This window comes from Haliotis rubra, unplaced genomic scaffold (genome assembly GCF_003918875.1).
Source record: "Haliotis rubra isolate DU_JTF1 unplaced genomic scaffold, ASM391887v1 Scf506, whole genome shotgun sequence".
Taxonomy (NCBI): Eukaryota; Metazoa; Mollusca; class Gastropoda; order Lepetellida; family Haliotidae; genus Haliotis; species Haliotis rubra.
The window spans coordinates 354,988-379,370 of NW_025767198.1; the positions used below are offsets into that span (position 1 = coordinate 354,988).

General features: G+C 39.7%; 1 protein-coding gene across 1 annotated transcript; it reads right to left on the reverse strand.

Moving 5' to 3' along the window:
* Positions 1-8,834: 8,834 nt before the first annotated feature.
* Positions 8,835-24,066, reverse strand: LOC124292051 (arfaptin-2-like). The gene is given in 8 exon segments (XM_046729125.1): positions 8,835-9,447; positions 16,304-16,348; positions 16,350-16,408; positions 16,411-16,478; positions 16,611-16,704; positions 17,282-17,686; positions 22,072-22,345; positions 23,983-24,066. Coding segments are annotated over 7 exon segments (1,080 nt in total). The 5' UTR covers positions 22,328-22,345; positions 23,983-24,066; the 3' UTR covers positions 8,835-9,294.
* Positions 24,067-24,383: the final 317 nt, after the last annotated feature.

Sequence of the window (24,383 nt, forward strand, 5' to 3'; positions counted from 1 at the left end):
CTGGTGAGTTCCGTGTGTATCACTCATAATGGTGCCAGTGTGGTCGACTACTGGAGCTACATGAAGACAAGAGTGGCGAGTTCACATGTATCACTCATAATGGTGCCAGTGTGGTCGACTACATGAAGACAAGACTGGTGAGTTCACGTGTATCACTCATAATGGTGCCAGTGTGGTTTGGACTACATGAAGACAAGACTGGCGAGTTCACGTGTATCACTCATAATGGTGCCAGTGTGGTCGACTACATGAAGACAAGACTGGCGAGTTCACATGTATCACTCATAATGGTGCCAGTGTGGTTGACTACATGAAGACAAGACTGGCGAGTTCACATGTATCACTCATAATGGTGCCAGTGTGGTCGACTACCTGAAGACAAGACTGGCGAGTTCACGTGTATCACTCATAATGGTGCCAGTGTGGTTGACTATATGTTAGCCTCCTCTTCACTTTTTCCATATGTTTGTAACTTTGGTATAGGCACCCTGGATCTGTCTTGTCACTTCCCATTGTATTGTTCTCGGGACATATCTGTGGACAATAACACTGATAATCAACCCTGTGACACTGTCATGGATGAGGAGAGTGAACTGAGAGTATGTGTGGTCAAAGGACTACGATAGTAAATTCATCTCATATTTTGAATGTTTGTTTAGCCAATCATTTAGTGATATGTTAAATCTTCTTGATACATGTGTTGATGATTCTATATCTCTGTTTATTGCGTTACTTCATGATGCTGCGGCACATACTAAGACTATTTATCCACCTGTATATTTCAGTAATTATGATAAGGAGCAGCCCCCATGGTGGGATCAGGAGTTAGAGTTCTTAAAGCATAGCAGATACAAGGCCCTCAGAGCTCACAGAGACTCCAATAAAAGTCTAGATATCTTTAGGGCTTTTAAAATTGTCTTAAAAAGGTTTTCAGGGCTAAGAAGGCAGGTTATTTGTGTAAACAGAAGGAGAAGTTGGTCGATGCTAGTAAAGACTCTGAAGATTCTGAAAAAGGCTAATTCCCCTAGTAGTATTTCTCAGTCAATTACAACTCAGCAGTGGGTTAATCACTTCATGTCTCTACTTGGGGGAGGTCAGTGCAGCTCTATCAGCTCAGATGAAGATGGCGATTTGTTTATTTCAAGTCAGCGAACAGAAGGGCTTGATGATCCTATTACTGAGGAAGAAGTTTTGCACCATATAGTCCATGCCGCGAATAATAAGTCCCCAGGGCCAGATGGTGTTGCCGCTGAATTTTTAAAGGCTTCTTGGTATCTTATTGTGCAATATCTCACTCAACTTTGTAATAGTATTCTTGACTCTGGTAATTTTCCTGCTTGTTGGGGTAAGAGTATCATTTGTCCTATTCACAAATCTGGTTGTAAAGATATTACAGATAATTACAGAGGAATTTCTCTTATAGATTCTACTTGTAAGGGTTTTATGTCTATTCTTAACCGTCGCCTCCAGTGTTGGTGTGAAGGTCATAATATTATTAGTGGGCTGGGTTTAGAGCTGATTATTCTACAATTGATCATTTATTTTCTTTGCAGTCTTTAGTTCAAACGTATATTGGTAAAAAAAGGGGTAGATTCTATTGTTTGTTTGTGGAGTTTACCAAAGCCTTTGATACCTTAAGGCATGATGTACTTATAAAATCACTTGCAGAAGTTGGTATAATGGGTAAATTTCTAAAGTTGTTAACATCTATGTACAGTTCTCTATCTGCTTCGGTTAGGACATCTAGTGGCTTATCAGGTAGTTTCTCTTGTAATATTGGTTCCCCCGTCAAGGATGTGTATTGAGTCCGCAAATATTTATTATTTTTATCAATAAGTTGGGTCGTCTCTTAGAGAGAGATGGTGGCCAGGGTATTACAGTTTCATCTTCCATTTGAATCTTTGTTCTCTCATGTTTGCTGATGATGTGTCACCTGTTGCTGATACTTGTGTTCAGCTTCAGGGGAAGATTGATGTTCTTGAAAGGTTTTATGATCAGTCAGGTATGAAAGTAAATTTGAAGAAGACAAAGATTATTGTTTTTAGAAGTGGTGGTCCTCTGCGTTCATGTGAGAAATGGTTTTATAAAGGAAATGTCATAGATACTGTGTCCTGTTATAAGTACTTAGGAATTTTGTTCACTCCTAAATTAGCTTGGACTAAAGCTAAATCTTGCCTGGTGCCACAAGCAAATAAGGCTTTGTTCTCTGTTAACAACTTTGAAAGGAAACTTGGTAATATTAATTGTACAGATCTTTTAAAAATATTTGATAGCGTGATAGCACCCATTCTTTGCTATGGTTCTGAAATTTGGGGCACATCTTATTGTACTACAATTGAAGCTGTTCATATCAAGTTTTGTAAGTATGTGGTAAGTTGGAAAGTCCACATGTAACATCATGGCCTTAGGTGAATGTGGCAGAATACCTCTACAGTTTACTTATACATCTAATGCAGTAAAATATTGGTGTAGACTCTTAAACATGCCTGATTATAGATTACCAAAACAGTGTTATCTTATGTTACTATCCTTAGACAATGTAGGTCGCACTTTATGGGCATCTAGAATCAAAAATATTCTTTTCCAATTTGGTTTTGGTTTTGCTTGGATAAGTCAGGAGATTGGTAATCAAAAAGTCTTTATGAAATTATTTAAACAAAGATTATCGGACAATTTATTCCAGTCATGGCAATCATCTTTACAAGGTAATAGTAAGTGTACTTATTATAAACATTTTAAATCTCTGTTTACTGTAGAGAAATATTTGTTATGTAATGAGCTTCCCCAATATTTAAAAATTATATTTGCTTGATTCAGGTGGTGCAATTTTAGACTAGCTGTGGAAAGGGGCAGATATTCTGATATGAACTATACTAGGCACATAAAGAAACTGTGCATACAAAAATTTAAAATCTAAATTTATCAAACCTGTGTAGACACATAAGGATTTTAAGTCAGAGATTAGTGACATGTATCCAACATGCATGCACATGCCACGTTCCGTGACGTCAGTGGGTTCCTCCTTGAGACGTGCAATACGTTGTTGCACGTGCATTCCGGGAAAGAGAAACAGAGCAAATGAACGGCTATTGAAACGCATAGCATGCCAAGGCTCACGTCTGCACAACGTCATGAGGCCATTAGGATTTGTGAGAAGCTACCAGAACACAAATGACGTCATCGATCGGCCACGTTCTGGACGTCCACTTGTAACAACGCCAAGACAGGACAGATGGATAAGGGTGACCCATCTTCGCCACAGGTTTCAGACTGCAGTGATGACTGCCCGAACCATCCCAGGACTTCGCTGTATCCACCCCAACACAGTTCGACAACGTTTACGTCATCACAGGATCAGACCACGACGTCCCGCCATACAGCCTATCCTGACACATCATCAACAAGCTCGCCAAAATCGTGTCCGCAGACCCTTGTTTTGGTGGAGAAATGTTGTTTTTACAGATGAGTCCAGGTTTAACATTTCCCATAGTGATGGACGTCAACGTGCCTATAGACGCGTGGGAGAATGTTATGCACAGGCCTGTGTCTTGGAGAGGAATAACTTTGGTGGTGGTTCCGTGATGATTTGGGGTTGAATAACAGCACGCCAAAGAACTCCTTTGGTGATTGTTCAGGGCAACTTAACTGGTGTGGGCCACAGGGATCAGATTCTTCGACTTGTGGCAATTCCTTTTTCTGCAACGTCATGGCCCTGGGTTAACATTCCAACAGGACAATGCCCGCCCTCATACGGCAAGGGTTGCTATGGATTTCTTGCAACACCACAACATTGACTTACTGCCTTGGCCTGCAAATTCACCGGATTTCTCCCCGATAGAGCATGTTTGGGACGAGATGGATCGACATCCTCGCCGTCTTCCTCATCCGCCAGGTAACGTCCTTGACCTTGCAACAGAACTTGAGAGAATCTGGCGTGACATCCCACAAGCCTTCCTTGCACGTTTGATAGGCTCTATGCATCATCGATGCACTGCTGTTCTCAATGCCGATGGTGGACATACCTGTTATTGAGCTTGTGACATGGTCGTTTGACCCCTGTCCCGCTTGTGGACTCGTGACGTCATTGTGATTGACTTTTCAACTGAAATTCTCCCGACTTGTTATGGTCTCATGATCCCTCCATTAAAGTTTATATGTACCTTTGACATTGTTATCGTACTTATCAACTGGGATAATATTTTGACAATGCAGTTTCTTTATGTGGCTAGTATATAATGAAAGGTACTGTCTATACTGTAAATCTAATGGGTTTTTTATTATTTGAAGATGAATGGCATGTATTTTTTGTGTGTGTGAGGCATACTCTAGTATCAGGAATAAATATATTAAGAAATATTTTAGTAACTTCTCCACAATGAAAATTTTTATATCTATTCTACAGAGTGAAAATATGGATATGATAATTTTGTATGTTTATTCTTATATCATGTAAACAAGAAACACTAACTGCTAATACTGTATATATGCGCTGATGTGTTACATATTTTCATGACTGTATTATGGGCCCGAGGCCTGGAACTGAATAAAATGTCTGTCAATAATAATATGAAAAACGCATATTTTACAGATCCTGGAGGCCACATGACTCGCATCATTTTTATAGAAATGCACTGATCCCCGTTACATACCCCGGTATGTGTCAGGAGCATAACATATATATACTTCAATGTATTTCTCCTGAAGGTTTGTAATCAGTCAGCCAGGTACTGAACTGGGCTTTTACCTATTCATGAAAATCTGTAGCAGCAAGCTGGGACTCCGATTAGAGTAATGTTTGTGTCGAGGGTATAACTCCTCTTTCTATACAGAAACTTTGCATTCATATCAAACAAAATCTATTGAGCTGGTGTCCTTTTCCATTGAGGAATTTAAAGTTTGATTTCACTTTTTTAACACGGCAATTTGTAGTTAAGGATGTGATAGGATGACATAAACTGTTATATGTCCACAAAACTTAATCACTTCATCTTTTGGAAAAGAGTGTAATGTTTCCAGAGCCTGTACAACCTCGGGAAGCTCCAAGGGTATTTTTTTAAGTTCATAAATGCAGGAACCAACCAACAGCCCAAAGTCAGACAATGGTGCTTAGAAGTAGATAGTTGCTCTGTACATTTTATAACATGGAACACTGGGCTATGTGAAGTACTATTAAATACAACAAAACAGGATACTTCAGACAAGATGGAAAGTTTATTTCTGCTCATCCATTATGCTGTGATGAAATCAATATTTGCTTTAAAAATCAGGTTATGATCACAGATGAAAACAAAACAAAAGTAAATAATATAAACAGAGTCCGCAACAACAAATACCTTTGTATTTCATGAAATAGAAGACTGTCAATAATGGCCACATCTTTTTAGAGTTATGTACATGTATATTTATGAGGCAAAGCAAAGTGTGACTACAATAAGGATACCAAAATCCCATTCATAGACATGGATGCAAAGTCGACAATATTCTGCTAGATTTTGTATGACAATATACTGGTAAGTCTTACAAGACAATACTACGGACTCATCCTAAAAATAGTAACTCTGAAGAAGACGATATAAAAGCAGCTGTTGCATTGTAAGATGCTGAAGTCATGTTCCAGCTAACTCTTCTGTGATGGTTAGATCCTTACCAAACATGTCATGTCCATGTATGCCTGAGACAACAGATTGTGTACAGACAATCATGTATTATTTTCAAACTGAATGTAACTTATACAATCTTTACAGTAATTCACAGATACAATAGGAGTAGCAGTTAATTATACACTGTTTTTTTAACAGTCACCATCAAAATAAAATGTTTAAAAAATGTCTGTAACCAGGTACATTTAAAAGCAAACAAAATATCACTAACAATTACTGTAAATTCAACCTTTTCAAGTACGTAGTACACTTCAGATGTATATGCAACAGACTGCAAAGTATTGTGTGGAGGTTTGGTTACAAACTTTCACAAACATCTGCTAATATCACAACCTCACCTTGAGTCAGTGTTTTGTCAGAACAAAATACTGTACAGTCATAAAATAATTCTGATTAGCTGGTTTCATAATGGTCAAATATACTGAGAAAGAAAACACTATGTGATAGATAAGATACCAGATTGTAAAACAATTGCATTCTTTAATAATTTGCCTTTTTCTTTACCAAGGTCTTAAGAGGCCAGTGAAAATTAGCGGAGTTTTTCCCATCACACACACACGCACGTGGCTAATGGTTACTACATAAATCAGACTGATACATAGGGGAATATAACAAAGCATGTAACATGACTGTTCTATCAATGTTTCACTTCACAGCACATCAAACTGGATTTCATACTCAGCAAACCCTTGTACTGCCCAATTACAACATACAATGAAGAATCTTTCTATGCAGTCTTTTAAAGCACAACACTGAATTTAGGATTGCAAGAAAAGATACAAAACTCATTTGTCGGGAAGCAAAACAACACAAACAACTGGAAGGTAGTGCAAGAAAATGGAAGGAACCAGCTGCAAGTTTACACACTTTGGGACTGAAGATCGAAATGTATGCAATACTATTTAATGAAAAATGATACACAGTCTGGCCACAAGGTAAACTATTTAAACATGCATCATAGTACATCATGGCAACAGATTTACTATGACCCTCCCCCTTACACACTGGGACATACCATGCTTTTGAACAAGTGAAACACTGCTACCATGCAAAGGCAAAATAAAAGTGTGCTCAACCAATATCAAGGAAACAAAATTCAGCTATGACAAAGTACTGTAACTGCATTTAAAGAGGTCAGGTCGCAATTTTGAATGTGATGAATTTATAACATCTTTTTTTCAGCTTACATCACGCCTGCACATATCTGTCACTATTATCATAATTACTGTATTAGCTACCATAAAATATGTTATCATTTTCAAACTGTTATCTCACTATGGTCTGGTGATGTTGACTTTCATCATGTTGATTAAACTGAGGATTTGCATCCATTCAATCATTCATTAGTACTCACACTGACGTGATGGTGGACAATAGAAAGGGAAATGCTACCAAACCAAAGGTTCCCATACAAAGATATTTACAAAGTTACACCATTAAGAGTGTAAAAATGAGCACGGCATTATATGCTATTTACAGTTACAGGCAATGACAACAGATGGTATATACAACGCAGATAATGCTAATGGGACTGAAATGTACATCTTGGTATCAATTTCAATCAAAAGCAAAATTTACAATTTACTTTTTACATTGCTGCCACCATATCATGGCAATAGTCACACTGAAGCTAAAGCCACTGAGGGTCACCTGCTTCACACATGTAGAAGGTCAGTAAAAGGAACATTGATTGCTAAAGGAATTGCTTCAGTAGAACATGTAAGGTTAAAACCATTATCAACACAATGAATAATCTGGGCGTAGGTATAAAGTCTGGCCCCCAGTGAATTCAGCAAGTGATAAAAAGCATAAATAGTTAACTGACTAGAGTCTGTGTTCCAGCTGATGCCATAGTCTTTTTTTTACCCCAAACTGATCTACCAGGGAATCATTCCACAAATAACAGTAGTGCTTTGTGTTCCCTTGCGTATTTATTGCGAAATGTGAAACAGGATGGTTCTATCCTGGTTGTAGTAGTGATAGTTAAAAGAGTAGTATAACCATTCACTAACATAGGAATGGCATATTGTCTTATCAGTGACATGGTACTCTGTTCACCTACACAACATGGATCATTAGTACTGAAGATGAGTCAAAATAACCTGGACTTTAATGCAAACATTTAAAATGTGAGTGCGCATAGGAAACGCATGCTAAAGTTTGGTGAATTTCTTTGAATACAAATAGCTACAAAAGGTTCAGTGCAATGACATGCAATACCCAATGGAAGTACCATGTTACCTCTGAAACATAAGTTTTAAACACGTCTCTTTGAAATACAGATTCACTTCCTTTCAAATTCATTCTCACATGAAACAAGGAGATTATGGATGCAGATTTCATACTTTACATTGTAATAACTATGACATCAGTACAATGCGAGCTTGGAGAGAAAGAAACCTGTGATGATCGAAAATATAACTGGCGGTTCACCCCACACAACCACTTACAGTGTTTGTGTACACTGTTTCGTGACACTGCCACCTTTAACCTATTCACATACAGATGATATACTTAAGGAAACAATGCATGTCAGTGTCATGCTGGATCAGGGCCAAACCCACATCAAGCTCCTCTCTGCAAACCAATGTTTGCATATAATGCTGCATATGGGGGCACCAGGAATGTAAATAGTTACTTCTTTTATCTGCCAAATAACACGAACATGGTGTCCAACAAGCCCAAGACAATATGAATGCCATCAATATCCATTAAAAAAATACAAACAGCCATTTAAGATGACTTTCTCTAAATTCTCCAAACTATTTTGTAGGGTTGTAGGGTTGTAGTGGCGGAAAATGACTTCAGCAATTGTTGACACTATTTTATTCCAGGCAACATCACTACATTGTAAATAATTTGTCATCAGTCGCTAAAATGAATTAACTCAACAATCTCTACTGACCGCAGAGGAGGAAATGATGACAAGTCACCATGCAAGAGCATAAGGAAAGAATTCTCACAGAACACAACCGAACTACAAAGGTATTGTTGTTAATGAGACGGAGGTTGGTAAAATGTTGCTTTGAACATCATTTCATTTATATAATGTTTTAAAGAGATGGATCAGTTCTACAAACACACTGATGCCACCTTGGCAGGAGAGTGCACTCACCAGTAAAGAATGCACACACCAGCATGGAGAGCGTCCACACTAGTGTGGAGATAGCTCACACCAACAGAAGAGTGCCCACACATGGAGAGAGCTCACACCAAGTGAGCCCACACACCAGCACGGAGAGTGTCCTCACATGGAGAGAGCTCACACTATGAGCCCACACACCAGCACGAAGAGTGCCCACACATGGTGGGGGCTCACACTATCAGTCGACACACCTGAATCGATTAAGTGGACTAACCAGCATAGGCACAACAGATGAACTGTCATCTAATGGCTGTAAATCTTCACATTGCAATTTGATGAAATTCAGTACATCATTAACGTTTTCCCTCAGTGAGCATATAATACATGTTATACTTCTCATGTATGTAAAGGATCTACAGTGCTTGATACAAACATTCATCCACATGGATGTGTACATTATTAGAGATTCAGTTCATAAAACAAACATCTGATGTGTGTAAAGCACCTTACAAAAAAAGTCTAGTATTAGCCAAGATATCTTCTGCATGTTTACTGTTCTATCCATGATGGCTTCTCAGCATTTGGACGTTTAAGTTTGATGTTGAACTGCTTCAGTGTAGTGTCCAGCATAGCCTCATTCCCAGAGAAGTAGGCAGACACAGCATTATGGAACAGCAGCAGCTGTTTGTGCATCACTTTCACCTGCAACAAGGACCACAACAATCAATTAAATCACAAGACATTTTGGAAGGGTGATCACCGTTAATACATGTTGACCTTTATTCTACCTGATGATTGCCAGTGACTAATATGCCCATAAAAGGTTTGAATGAGCATGTTTACAGTAGTTGATCCACATCTAGGGCAAACTAATTCATCCAGGAAGTCTATGCCTGCTAACTGTTTCTAAATGGCTGTACCTACATAAGAGCAAGACAAGTGCCAACTGAAGCCTCAAGACCCAGGTATTCCGTCCACACTGGGCACACAAGCTATATTAGCTACTAATCCAGCGGCTTACATATAAATATATATGATTTGACGAGAAGTTAAGAAAATGATTATTTTTCCTTATCCTGACTCATGCTCTTTTGCTTGTCCCTTCCTCTTGCGAACATAGTGGAACACTTGTATCTCCTTAATTGAAGCCCCTTCAATGTAAAATCACTAATTGGTACTCATCCAAGAGTTACCTCCCCTGCCGTAAGCGGGAACAGGTGTCGCCACCCTCTGGCCTCATGCTTCACTCTCCTTCTTAAGCCCAGTGAGCAGGATGTGAGAGCTCTGTGTCTCCTTACACACTATATCCTTTGGTTTTCTTAGTTAGTTACCTATTATAGTTTACTATAAAGGTATAGCTAGTATCCTTCAGTTATTTTGCATTGATAATTAATCGTATTTCTACTGTTTATTCACGTGAGTTCGCGTGATTGTTCAGCTAGTTTTACGCTGATGAAAAAACTGCTGTACAATTTGTAGATTACGCTTTTTCCGCTATGATCCGCGATGTAGTATGCCCTAGTTGTACTCACGCCGTATGCGTTTGATTCACGCGTTGCAGTTACTGCATTAATTTAACCAATTCTGCCTTTAATAAATACCATCTTTAAGCGCCTTGAGAGACGTATTGCAGATAGGTCATGCAAACTAGGTGTAGACATGGCCGATACTTGGATTGCCCATCGATCCAGTCAGCTGCTGTCGATCCCCTCCGCCTCAGTTTGGTGTTCTGCTTGAGACCCCATCGAAGAGGGATGGGATGCAGTCCGTCACCTCTAAGAAGCTTACCCGGCCTCCCAGACATCCCGCTGCCATCGCAGACAAAGTCCAAGAGGGCCTCAACGTCTTCTCAACGCAGACTTCTGCACTTCCCCCAGGGCAGCGCCATCCTCCAAAGGGAAATCTACGAAGTCATCGAGAACTTTCAGCCGAGATCGTTCCAGCAGCAGAATTGGGCCTCTCACGATGACCAGCCTATCATCATACCCGATATACGCCACAAGAAGTTTACCAGTGACAGCGACAGTGACTTCAGCAGAGATCACCATGCAGCCTGATGCCTCTACACTGATGTCAGACGAGATCGCTCGCGGGCCCCACCGCTGCTAGCACCGCGAGAGGGCACCATCTACTACGTCGCCAGATCATCCCAGACGCATCTTATGAAGCAGATCATGATCATGATGGAAGGCCACTACCGACTGGAGAAGCAGCCATCCCAGGGTCCGAGCCTTCTGCGAAGGCTCCAACGTAGACAGCACCCCAGAGGCACCCCTGTCAACGAAAGCAGCCACGACGATGCAGCCTTCGCTGAAGGAAGTCACAGACCACCTCGACAAAGGACCCAGATGTACAGCCGAAGGCCTTCGCTGGCGGGAAAGATCATCACCTTCGCCATTCCATACTCAGATCAATGGAATCTGATCATCAGACCACACGGAAGCCTTCGCGAAGGTTGCTCATATCACCGTTCCCCAGGACCGGACGCAGGATCTAAGCTTCAGCGGCTTCGCGAAGGACACCTGAACCCAGATCGCCATTATCTAAAAAGGACATCGGGGGACTACACAAGAGCTTCGCTGGCTACCATCAGTCCCCTCATAGGTCGCCAAGAAGATCAACCTATCGATGTAGATCACCAAGACGATCGCCTTCGCCCGATCACCACGCCGATCTCCACGCATACATCACCGCCGATCACCTCACAGGTCTGCACATATGCCTCCACAAGCGTCAAGCGATATAGAGATAGAGCCACACAGCCCTACATCAGAAGAGCAACAACCTCTTATTTATGATGATGGAATGGAAGATGATGGAGGAATTATTTTCTCAGATGCAGAGATAAGATATTGGATGGTCAATAATCTAGATCTCTCATCACCTTCCAAGAGTGGCAATTCGGCGCAGACTTATCTGATGAAAGAAGACGATGCAGATGCTATTACACTACCCCCAATCGACCCGATTGCGGCGGTGCCACAGAACCTAGATACAGCATTTAACAAAGCCACGAAGGTTCAGACGCCACATCTGCCAAATTTCCACGCCAAGAAGTTCTCCACGCATAATATGGACCCCTTCTTCAAAGCGCAAGACATCGATGAGAACTACAAGCTGATCTCCGATGCCAAGAACAAGTACTACAAGATTGATGATCGAAAATTGGTTCAGATAGAAACCATGACGAGGCGATGTTCTTTGGTCTAAATAGATCTAGAACAATAAATGAGACACTTATCACCAGATTTCGAACACGAATTCTGAAGATGATAGAATGATTTACTCGGCCCTACTGATGCAAAAAAGAAGGACCAGCAGTTCTTAACAGATCATCTCACGTCTGTCTCAGCAGCACTGACCTTAGCTCGTCGTCAAGGCCTCCTCGCTTCCTGCAACTGGGGTGAGAACTTTACAGCTCCACTATATACAGCCCCGCGGTCTTCCCATCCATCTTTGACGGAGGAATAGACAGAGTCTCCAAGGAAGTCACCAAGGATTCCAGAGAAGTCCTGATGATTAAATCGATGGACACGCTTAGCCAGTGTCATTCGACAGACTTCACAAAGATACTCAGGGAGATCTAAATTCAATGGGCCTACAAAGAGCAAGAGACAGGAAGATTGCCAGTTCCAGGGAAGAGATTCTTTCGGTAAGCCCATATGGCAACTATAGAGGAGGGTCAGGAAGAGGCAGGACACCCAGAGGTTCCCGCGAACTATAAACGCTGAAAGACAGGTTCGAACGACTGGGGAGTCTTCCACCCCAGCCGCTCCAGTACAACCGGCACAAGTGGGTGGGCGCCTCCAACTACACTGGGAAAACTGGGGAATACTTCAAGACACCTATGTCTCCAACATTCTTCAACGCGGATTTCATGATCCCACTACAGGCCAAGCCTCCACTAACAGTCAACCCTCACAAGTTCGAGGTACAGGCACAGCAACTACTAAAGTTAAGAGGGCTGTTACATTACTCCTAACCAAGCAGGCCATAGAAGTAATAGAGCAAGGAAACATCGAACCAGGTTTCTACTCCCCAGTTTTCCTAGTACCCAAGAAAACTCCAAGGAGAAATACAGACTCATTTACAACATGAGCTTCTTCAACAAGACTTATCTAAGCAGACCACCCAGGTTCAGCATGATACATCTACCGCAAAGTTACGGCATGATTATAGCCCCATGGACTACATGGGCAGTATAGATCTACAAGATGCTTATCTGCACATCCCTATACATCCCTAATCCAGGAAATACCTCACGGTTTACGCTAGACGGGTTACATTACCAGTGGAAAGTACTCCCATTCAGAATAGCATCAGCCCCATGGTTATTTCACGAGGATGTAACTAAACCGATTGTCACCTATCTACATCGCTAAGCGGCTACGCGAGCGCTCTTCCCTCGACGACGGATACAAGTAGATCAAGATCCACAGCATCTCAAACTACAGTTAAACTACATCATAAAGCTACTAACACACCTGGGATGGTTAGTAAACTTACACAAGTCGGACCTAGTACCATCGCAAGATCTGCAATTCCTAGGCATTCGATTTATCACCAATCTCAACCGGTATAGTCAGATTTCAGAAGACCGCTGGCTCAAGATCCAACAGATCATTCCACCAGCTCTACTCTCTCTCCGCTACCACTTCGACAATGGCAGAGCTTACTAGGTCTTCTAACATCAGCCCAAGACTTGACAGTCATAGGCAGATTACAGTTACGTCCCTTACAGGTCTTCATCAACACACATCTCGACGACCTACAACCATTCAGTCTACCGGAACATCTCAGACCTCATCTACTATGGTGGACAAAGAAATCGAATGTCTGCGAAGGGATTTGTTTAGCAGAGCAGGAATTCAAAACCCATCTATATGTAGACGCTGCCGCCCAAGGTTGGGGAGCTCATCTCACCAACCGGACGGCATCAGGGTTATGGAATCAGCTAGAAAGCAAACTCCACATAAACGCATTAGAGATGAAAGCTGTAATCAACGCCATAAGACATTGGAGCAACATTCTACAGAATGCGCACCTGATGATACATACCCGACAACTCGACAGTGGCGCTTTTATGTGAACAGGCAAGGCTCAACGAGATCGCTGAACCTTCTGACTTTAACCTTTCAACTGTTCGAATTAATCCAAGATCTAAATCTACATGTCAAAGCATGCCACATTCCCGAGCCAGGAATATACTAGTAGACGCACTCTCGGCCACATCTACCGTCGCCGACAGAATGGATGCTCAATACAGAGATATTTGCACAGATAATCAAGCAAATAGGAGCCGCTAGTAGATCTATTCGCCACAAGGTTCAACAATCAACTACCGACATTCGTGGTCACCAGTGCCAGACCCACAAGCATGGGCAACGGGCGCTCTAAGCATATCATGGAAGGCCTTCAATGCGCGCACGCGCTTTCGCCCCAGCAATAATACCTCAAGTATTACAGAAAATCAGCCAAACACAGAGCCTACAACTCATTTTGGTGGCGCCTCTACTGGCCGGCCAGAACGTGGGTTTCCCGCTTCTAATACAAGGAATCGGTCAACCGGCACTAGAGCTACCTGCGCTACCAAACCTGTTAATACATCCACACACCAAACAGGTGCACAGAAACCCAGAAGTATTCAAACTTCAATGTATGGACTGTATTAAAATGTGTTTAAACAAGAGAGGATATTCTACGAGGCGGCAAAGCGTCACGCTTTTGCCTTACGATACTCAACGCTGCGAATTTGTAACGACATGACAAGTGGCAAAGTTTCAAAATTATGCAGCAAACAAGGGTTTTACAGCAAGATGATGCTACGCGATCCTCAAGTGGCAGACTATTTGTGTTACTTACGGCAAAACAAACATTTAAAAGGCTCGACATTGTCAACATATCTTGCCGCCAGCTTTAGTTCTGTGGATTTCTATGAGAACGGTGTTAAATTGACAAAAACACCAGAGTTACTGGCCTTTACTTCACGCTTTCTCGATTGGAGGACCAAAAGCGAAGTTCCACGCTCCAGCTTGGGATCTGAATGTAGTGTTACAACACCTCACAAGTGAGGATTATGAACCACTGGAATCGACAACTTTGAATTTCTCTCACAGAAAACAGTTTTCCTGTTATCGCTAGCCACGCAGCCAGAATATCTGAAATTCACGCCTCTAGATTATGAGAGGATACAGTTTGATGACAATCAAAACACAGCGCACCTGGGATTAAGATGGGATTTCATCGCCAAAAATCAACTACCAGGTCAACCAGACAGGTTATTTCATCGCCCCTAAGCGCTTATCCTCGATTCTCGATCTCAAGATACATTGGACTTATCTCTATGCCCAGTAATGAGCTCTCATAATCTATTTACGCCGTTTCCAAAACAAGGCTAAGATCGGCTTCAGAAGATTGTTCATCCGCTATCGCCACAACAAAATCAGACAGAAGTCTCTCGTACTCACCATATCTATATGGATAAGAACTGTCATTCTACTGCCTATAAGGCAGCAGGACTGGACCCTCCAACAGCATCAAATCCACATGAAATCAGGGCATTGGCCTCCACCCTCGCCCTTCACGTAACTGTTCATTAAATACAATTATGGAAGGATGCTTCTGGAAATCTAACATGGTGTTTGCTAATCACTATCTGAGAGATATCACCACCGAGGACGCCTCTGGCATTCACCATTTCGGTCCTTTGGTCCTCGCTCAGCAACTGACAGTCCCTCGAGGGCTGCTAATATTCACCCCTACGAGATTATTATGTATATTATGCATATATTAATTAGCTTATAACTCCACGGAGTTCTAGGGCTATGTACATATTTAGCTTAGGTTATTCAACCTTAAGCTCATACTGAGTTTATATTCAGTGTACAGCTTCTCTATTAGAGTAGCATTTTATATATATATTGGTATATCAGTATATTAGTAATGTAATACCCCACTTATAGTAATATATATCTTATGGCTTATTATAAAGGAAATATCCTAAGTCTCTATGCCTTATGAAGTTCCCGCAGGGGTTATTACAATATCACTTTTTAAATCACTAATTATAATCCAAAGTATTCTGTTTTACCCACCACCTCCCCGGTGGATTCTACAAGCAAAAGAGCATGAGTCAGGATAAGGAAAAATATGTAATTTTGAGTAAAATTGATATTTTATACTTATCCTGACTCATGAGGTTAGCCCTCCCATCCTTCCCACATAACACTTTGGATTTCCTGTAAAGTCAAGTGTTGGGCTCAAGCAAAATCAGGAGAGAGTGAAGCATGAGGCCAGAGGGTGGCGACACCTGTTCCCGCTACATGGGCAGGGAGAGGTAACTCTTGGATGAGTACCAATTAGTGATTTTACATTGAAGGAGCTTCAATTAAGGAGATACAAGTGTTCCACTATGTTCGCAAGAGGAAGGGACAAGCAAAAGAGCATGAGTCAGGATAAGTATAAAAATATCAATTTTACTCAAAAATTACATAATTTCAGTTCTTGTTTGATATAACGGAATGACAGAACTTACTGAAGTATACAGAATCAAACAAACCTTGTTTTCCTCCAGGAACTTCAGCTTAATAGAGACATCTCCTCGTGAATCTCTCAAACTTAACCTTGTGGTCACCAAACTTCCGCTTGGCTTCATCAAGTCTCTACGGGTTGTAGAGTCTTTTGGACCAAGACTCAAAGTCTCCATATCATTGCGATATGCATCAAATTCCAACCTAAAACACAAGAACATTCAACATGATGTGGGAATAAGTGAAATCCAAACTTTATCTGTTAAAAAGGTAGTTACCACATAAGGAAGATAATTTCAGGATAGACTCAAAGTCAAGCGAATGAGGAACCCTTACCTGGCTGTTTCATACAGCTTGACAGTCAGAAGTGTGTCCTCCATGGTCTTGTTACACAATGTGTTCACAGAGGAGGTAAAGAAGTTCAGAGCACCTGCAATGTGCATGTTATTGATTAGCTGTGCCCGGTATCATACAAAAGATCTATACCTACGCCTTAGCTATGTAACATGAATATCAACACTGAAACCTAACACTGATAGTAGTAACAGCATATTATTTTCCAATGCTCAGAGAACTATCCAATAGTGAACAGCAAACCTGTGATCATAACAAATATACATATCAAAATCTGTGTAATGCCCTGTTTCACTTATGACACATGAAATATCAAGTATGTGCAGCAGTAGGAAACCAAAATCTTGGATCAAAAGCAAAATGCGCTGAACGCTCAAAGAAATGTCAATGTTCATCATTTCCTGGAATGTTTATCACTGTTTATATTAGAAACCACTAGTGTCATACACCATGTTTAGCTACACCTGACTGCGTCAACACAACAGGCCCTACCATTTTAGCATTTAAAACAAACACTGTTTTCTTAGTTGTAAGTATATGTACATTATACAAATTCTAATTTGAAATTCCTTTTGCTTAATACTTTCCAGATTTGTGTGATTTCAAATCAAATGTTCTGTGCAAAATATCTAAACTATTTTGTCAAATCTCACCTAACAGGGTTTCTCCATTCTTGACCAAGGACCTCTGTGTCTCACAGTTGTATGTAAACTCCTCATGCAACTCTGGAGCCTTCTGTGCAAGATCAGAGAAAGACTCTCCCAAGGCTCTCTGGGTCTGTACCACGTAGAAAAAGTGGTTTGTCAGAGCCCTGGCAAGACGAAGCACACTGGCATACTTGCGTTGGGTATCCCGCAGAATTTCTATCTGAGCCTCTAGTTCAAGATCCACTGTCTTAGAGCTCTTGCCAAACCTCTCTGACAGCATCTGCTTGGTGCACTTGAATGTGTTGATACTCCATTCTCGTAGTGACTCCAGCTTGGTGGCAGCCTGAGTGATGGACTTTGGTACAAAGTCACCATTTGTCTGTGGTGAGGACAGCGGCACATTGCTTGTGGCTGCACAAACAAAACACATGGTTAAGATGGACAGGAATGAAATGGTCACTTTATTTCATTCTAGACAAAACATATCATAACTTCTTGGATTACACCGTCAAAAGAATATTTTGTTCCTGAACATAGAATGGAAGATCCTAAGACATTAGTGACTATGTTAGAAATCCTGACATCAAACATAAACATTATAAAACTAATTGTACATCATAATGCTTTCACTGGGTTACACCAAGTTTCTTACTGACAAAATAAATTGGTAAACAGTTAAATACTGACCCCCCTCCAGAATATCATCAATGAACTTATGTGATCATGTACCATCAGCAGTGCTCAGTTTAGCTTGTCATCTTTTGCGAAATGTATATACATTTGCAGTTGGATTCTCAGCAAGTGAATTTGGTTTAACATTGCTTTCAACGGTATTTCAGTTATATCACAGCCTACCAGCTTGATGCGGTTTGAAAGTCCATAGTGATGCAGGTCTCTGGCATATACCACTCCATTCAAACATGATGATGTGGATGATTACGTTGTAGACATACCTAGAAACATCATCCAGGTAAATCAAGATTCAAACCCAAGAACACAGACATGTATAATTGACGCAAACTGCACACGGCAATATACTTCAGGAATGTTCATGTTAGTTAAGATGTACAGGGTATTATGCCTTTAATAAGGTAGCAGGTGATGGAGGTGAGCAGTGTCAGGAATTAGGTGTGAAGTGATAGGAATAGGCTTTTATATTTACATGTTTAGGCAAAAGAGTGACTGGTTATAGAAAGCAAGAGAAACAGTTCCAGTTTTATCAGTAATACAAATAATCAAGAATGTCTATTTTTAAACATGTTCTCGAGACAAGTTTCACTTATGCTTTCCTTCAACTCAGATAAGGAAGCCAAAAACTAACCTTATGTCATGCTTAAACATATTGTCAGGAGGCATTTGCTCACCTGGATATGTTGTCAACAGTTTCAAAAAAAAAAAGCAAAAAATATTAGAATTTAAATCAGAATCAAACCGTATCTGTATCTCTTTGATTCTATAAAAAAAATAGAATTTCTATCACTCAAAAGTTCAATTACTTAAACAATCTGTCAAATTGAAATTTTATCAGTCTATGACCTACAATCACTTGAAGGTCTGATAGTCCAATCTTGTAAAGAGTTCAGTATCAATTTTCAATATGTTCTCCACATATGCCAAATTAAACATTCATTAATAGCATTAACTCATTTAGTGTCATTTTGTACTGAAACTGTAATAAAACATGGTAATATTATGGGGCTCTCAACATATTTTCTGTATTGTGCAATACTGTAAAAGTTATCTTGATTTGACAGTTCGACCATACTTCTTATAAGCCATTACATGGCTTAATAATTAAAGAGTGAATGACAAGATGATGCACAGCAAAAAGTCACAACTGTAATTCTGGACAGCACATGTTTTTATCATATTTTCAACATGTTTATTGGCCAGATTGTGTGCATTTATCCAATCACTGACAGCCTCTCATTTCTGGTTGGTATGGTTTATTATTTGAAACTTTCAGATTTATATACTTTTGCCATCGACGTATTACATTTCTTGGATGCTGGTCAGACACAGCTTGTTTTACGTCAAAATCTCTCGGTTTCATCACAGGCTGGGACAAGTATGTGATACTTCAACCTCACAGGTCCAGTAGTTTTTTTGGAGAAGATGTTTATGATGAAAGACGGACAAACAGGCCATGACTTAAGCTCACTTGCATTAAAGTCAGGTGAGCTAGAAAGAGACAGGGTAATCTTTAAAGTGTGTCAAGTACCTAATATTAAATATTTAAAATACATGTATAAATACTTTGAATATTGTCAATGCAAGCCTGCTCCTAAAATATCGGTTAAAATCTCCTAATACTATCACATATTTTTAGTTTTTAGTAGTTTTATGCTGCTTTTAGCAATATTCCAGCAACATCACAGAAACGGGCTTCACACATTGTACCCATGTGGGGAATCGAACCCAGGACTTTGGTGTGATAAGCGAATCCTCTAACCACTATGCTACCCCATCTCCCCACATTTCTTTCAGATAGCTGATACCTACATGTAGTGCTGTGAAGTAAATAATCATTTGTCATAAAACAAAGCCTTGAGACCATATTCCTAAATAAGATTCAGTTGTATCATATTTGATGCAGCAGCTTAGTTAATGGGAGCTGGTTTCATAGACTGAAAAATGCAGGATTCTTGCTTCATGGAAGCCTTTTAAGTCCCTGCTTATTCAGTAAAGCCATTAGTGATGTGCACGATGCATTGAGTGTCAGCTGCTACACTGATCTACATAATCAGTCAGAATGTACAGTCACTGTTCTTACCAGCTGCATAAACTGCAGTACAGTACAGTCCTTGAGTCACTGATGACAGTGGAATAACACTATAGCAGTTTTCAACAATTCCAATGACAGTCAAGCCACTGAAGGTATCTTCTAAAGGGATTTAGTGCAAAATCAATGAACACCAATAATTGAAGACTATGCCAATTTCTCCTAAAAATCAACACTTTTATTTCTCAGTAAATGCTTCTTCATAAATATACCCAATCAAATGCCTTGCTCATGCTGAAATTTTAGTTACTATAAAAATAGAGAGCTGACTACGATGCCCATGGGTAACAGAATTCAGATATAATTCCATATATTTACAAAGGTATAAATATTGACTAATTAAAGCCATCCTTTATCAAGCACCAAGAAGGTAAACAGTAAATATCTTTGCGAAAGTTGGATATTATAAGCATGTGATGAAAAATGTTAACATGGTTAGTGTAGAGAGTTTGCAAAAAAAATAACTTGTACATTACATGTGCTGATTAATTACTTTACCTTCAGTACTTCGATGGGCATACTTGCTTTTGCTAAAAAAAACTGCCATAGTTTGGTCTGAGGTTTAAACAATGATATGAAATTTGTACTGATTTTTGTTTTTGGTTACATTTCAGAAAAAAAACTGGATAACAAGTTCATACATCATAATTAATACTGAATAAATAATTCCCTGTCTCAGAAATGTTTACATTTGTTACAATTACAATGGTTAAGATAAACCATGCTTTAGAAAAATTTAAAAAAAACAAAAACATATAAAACTTTCAATATGACGGATTAGCCCAGTTCATATTCAACATAAAGCCAATACTTATTGGTATATATGGGAAGTTTGTATCTTTATACATATACAAAAAATAATTTTGTATCACACAGACTTATTGTAAAATATCTGTGTCAAAATTTAGATTTAGTTAAAACATACACAATAATATAACTGGATGAATTCTGACGTGGTGATCAGTAAAATATAATATCTAAAACTATTATTTAACCAAAAGAAATATATCTTAACATTGTGTGAGTTTAATTACAGGTTTTGCTCAATGTAAAACAGGTATAATCAACACTAAGGTTATATAGACACTCATGAACATGGTAAACAGAAGTTGCGCATGCGCACGGAATGAGGTGAAATAAACATGCCATTTCACATGTTTCCACCAATGTTACTGTAAACCAGCGGTCCATGGATAACGAGACAGTCATCAGTTTGTGATTGTTGATAATATGATGTAACATTGGTGTTATCGCGGTTGGAGTGAAAAACGTACCTCACAAACATGGTAAGCAGAAGTTGTATGCACATGGAATGGGGTAAAATAAGCAAGCCAGTTTGTTGACATGTGATCGTCCAGCCACAATAAATATGATACCTAGCGAAGCAAAATATATTATCCATTTTCTGTCGACTACCCTTCATTTTGTGCGCAATATGATTGTGAATTCTTAAATAATGCAGACCGAAGTTACAATTATCGGTAACTGCCAGTTGTCTGTGGTCTGAGTTGGCCGTGATGAGGACCCCAGAGCAGGGGGTCGGCGTATGTATGAAACATACCATTTTGATACTGATTTTAAGGGTCCAGTTAGGGGGTCGGCTTATCTATGAGATCAGTTTATCTACGGTAATATCCCATAGAGCAAGGATAACCCAAATCGGAAGTACCATTCAGAATTATCCTTCTTTACATCATCTGGACATGTGATCCAAAGTTTTTGTATGGGCAATTGTTAGAGTACAGAGATTTAAAACACATGTCAACTGAAGTCGGGTTTGTAGTCATATTTATAAAAATATTAAGAAGCTTGTTAACTACATAAATCATCCCTGCACCCTTAGGACTCCTTCAAAATATGTTGCTATGTCTCTTGAAATAACTTCATTAGACTGATATGGTGCTTTAGTTTTTGTTACGTTAATAGCTTGAAAATGACCAGGTGAACCAGAACTATTACATCTCAAAGTATGCTACAGAGTATGAAGCAAGGAAAGCAGAGCGTGAAGACACACCAGGAGGCATGGTGTAGGAGCGAGTTAATCGGGCTTGAGGTGACGCACTTCTCGTTGCTGGAGACTCAAATGATGAACTCAAGGCTGTACTTCCTGCATAGGATGCGGTCATTCTGGTTGGTGTACCACCTTGAACATTGGAACTGGCATCATTCAAATTTGGTCCATCATCTAGCATCTCTTTCAAGTCTCTTTCAAATGTGTCTTCTTCCCCCTCCATTCCATTCGGTATTGCTTGTTGCCCTTCTCTAGCCATGGTGACTATTTACATTGCCTTGTAAAGAAAACAAATAAAGTATATACACATGAATTACAACATTGTATAATAAAGTAAATACCAGAAAAAAAAAATTAATCTGCCTGCATTACTGACAGTGTTTGATCAACAAGAAGAGTCATCAATATCCCCCTCAATGGCAAAATACTCTTCATGATTATGTCTACGAGTTATGATTATGTCAAATATTTAGGTGTGTATATAGAAAAGTGGAAGGAGAGTATTGAAAGGTTTTGAAAGTTCTGCTCCAGAAAGGAGCACTGCCACAATTTCAGGCTTAGTGAAACTTGTTGTCATGGAAACACCAAAAATATTTTATTCAGAATTCCAAAACAACCAAAAGGCACAAGTACACCACCAGATCTATCTATGTGCCAAGTTTGGTGAAGAAATATTGAACAGTTTTAGAGTTCTGCTCCGGAAAAGAGCACTACCACCAATTTCAGTCAAAGTCGAACTTGTTGCCATGGAAACGCCAAAAATATTTTATTCAGAATTCCAAAACAACCAAAAGGCACCAGTACACCACCAGATCTATCTATGTGCCAAGTTTGGTGTAGAAATAGTGAACAGTTTTAGAGTTCTGCTCCGGAAAAGAGCACTACCACCAATTTCAGTCAAAGTCGACCTTTTTGCCATGGAAACGCCAAACATATTTAATTCAGAATTCCAAAACTACCAAAAGGCACCAGTACACCACCAGATCCATATATGTGCCAAGTTTGGTGAAGAAATATTGAACGGTTTTAGAGTTCTGCTCCGGAAAAGACAAATGTGCACGGACGGACAGACAGAGTCCATTTTAATACCCCCGCAAAACGCGTTGCGGGGGATAATAAAACAATTGAATATATTAACCTAAAATATGTGGGTTCTGTTTTGTTACTAAGTTAAAATTCACCTCAACAAATTAAGATAGGCATTAATAGCCAAAGTAACATGACTGTTAGATCCAAGATTTAAATGAATATATATTAATTTTGAAGGTAACCCAAAACACTGGGCAAATTTATTCCCTCAAAACGCTGGTCAACTGAAATACGTTAACCTGAGAGGTAGTATTTTCATATGAGTTGGTGCAAGATCAGCAATGGACTCCATTTCGTTGCTATGTGGTGTTGTTGGATGGTACTGAGCAGAACTACACATGGTACATGTTGCATGGCCACATGAAAATGTAAGTGGCTTTGCTTTGAGCTGCGTTGGTACCAGTGTTTGTATATACAACGATCACAATAAACAATCGGCTATAATAAGGGTAGACGTCTGAGGAACAAGGGATGTCGTGGAAAAGTCTTCCCTCAATTAAATTAAATCATAACGTAAAGTGAAAAAGGGATCAACATGCAGATTATATACATGTTCGAGCAGCCAGTACAAATTTACCAATACAGTTTTCATGAACGAGTCACCTGACGAACAAATGAAATAGCATGCACCAGTGATCAGTCTGCTGCATCGGCGAGTTTTTCCTTCGAACACCAAAATTCTCAAACAATGTCCACTCTACAACTCAACAGGATAATGCATAGACTGCGAGAATAACATATAACCAGCAGCTGCTAAATACAAAAACTCCTCACGCTAAGCAAGTAAGAAATGAATCAGTACTATTTTCATTGTGGTCAACTCACCTGCCGAAATGTCTGTGTGTCCATCGACGTGTTGGCTAATGACGTCATCTCGCGATAAATCCCGTTATTTTGTCAGGGAAGTACATCCCATAAAACTACTATTGTTAAGCTTGGTGAATCAGATGGCGATGCTTTTACAGGGTGTTTAATTTTCAATGTACGGTCGAAGGTGATTGATCAAGAGGAAATATAGATAGTGATTGAGTTTTTAATCAAATTTGATGAAGTGATACACAAATGAAATAATAATATATATGCCGAAAAATTAAACACTGTTCGAATGACCACTTAAAATATAATTTGTCAGCGATGTGAAATTAAGACATTTCGTTTTTGACGTAGAGGGATAAGAGGTTACATATTAGCAAGTATATGATCTTATTTCATCTGATCATCTGATG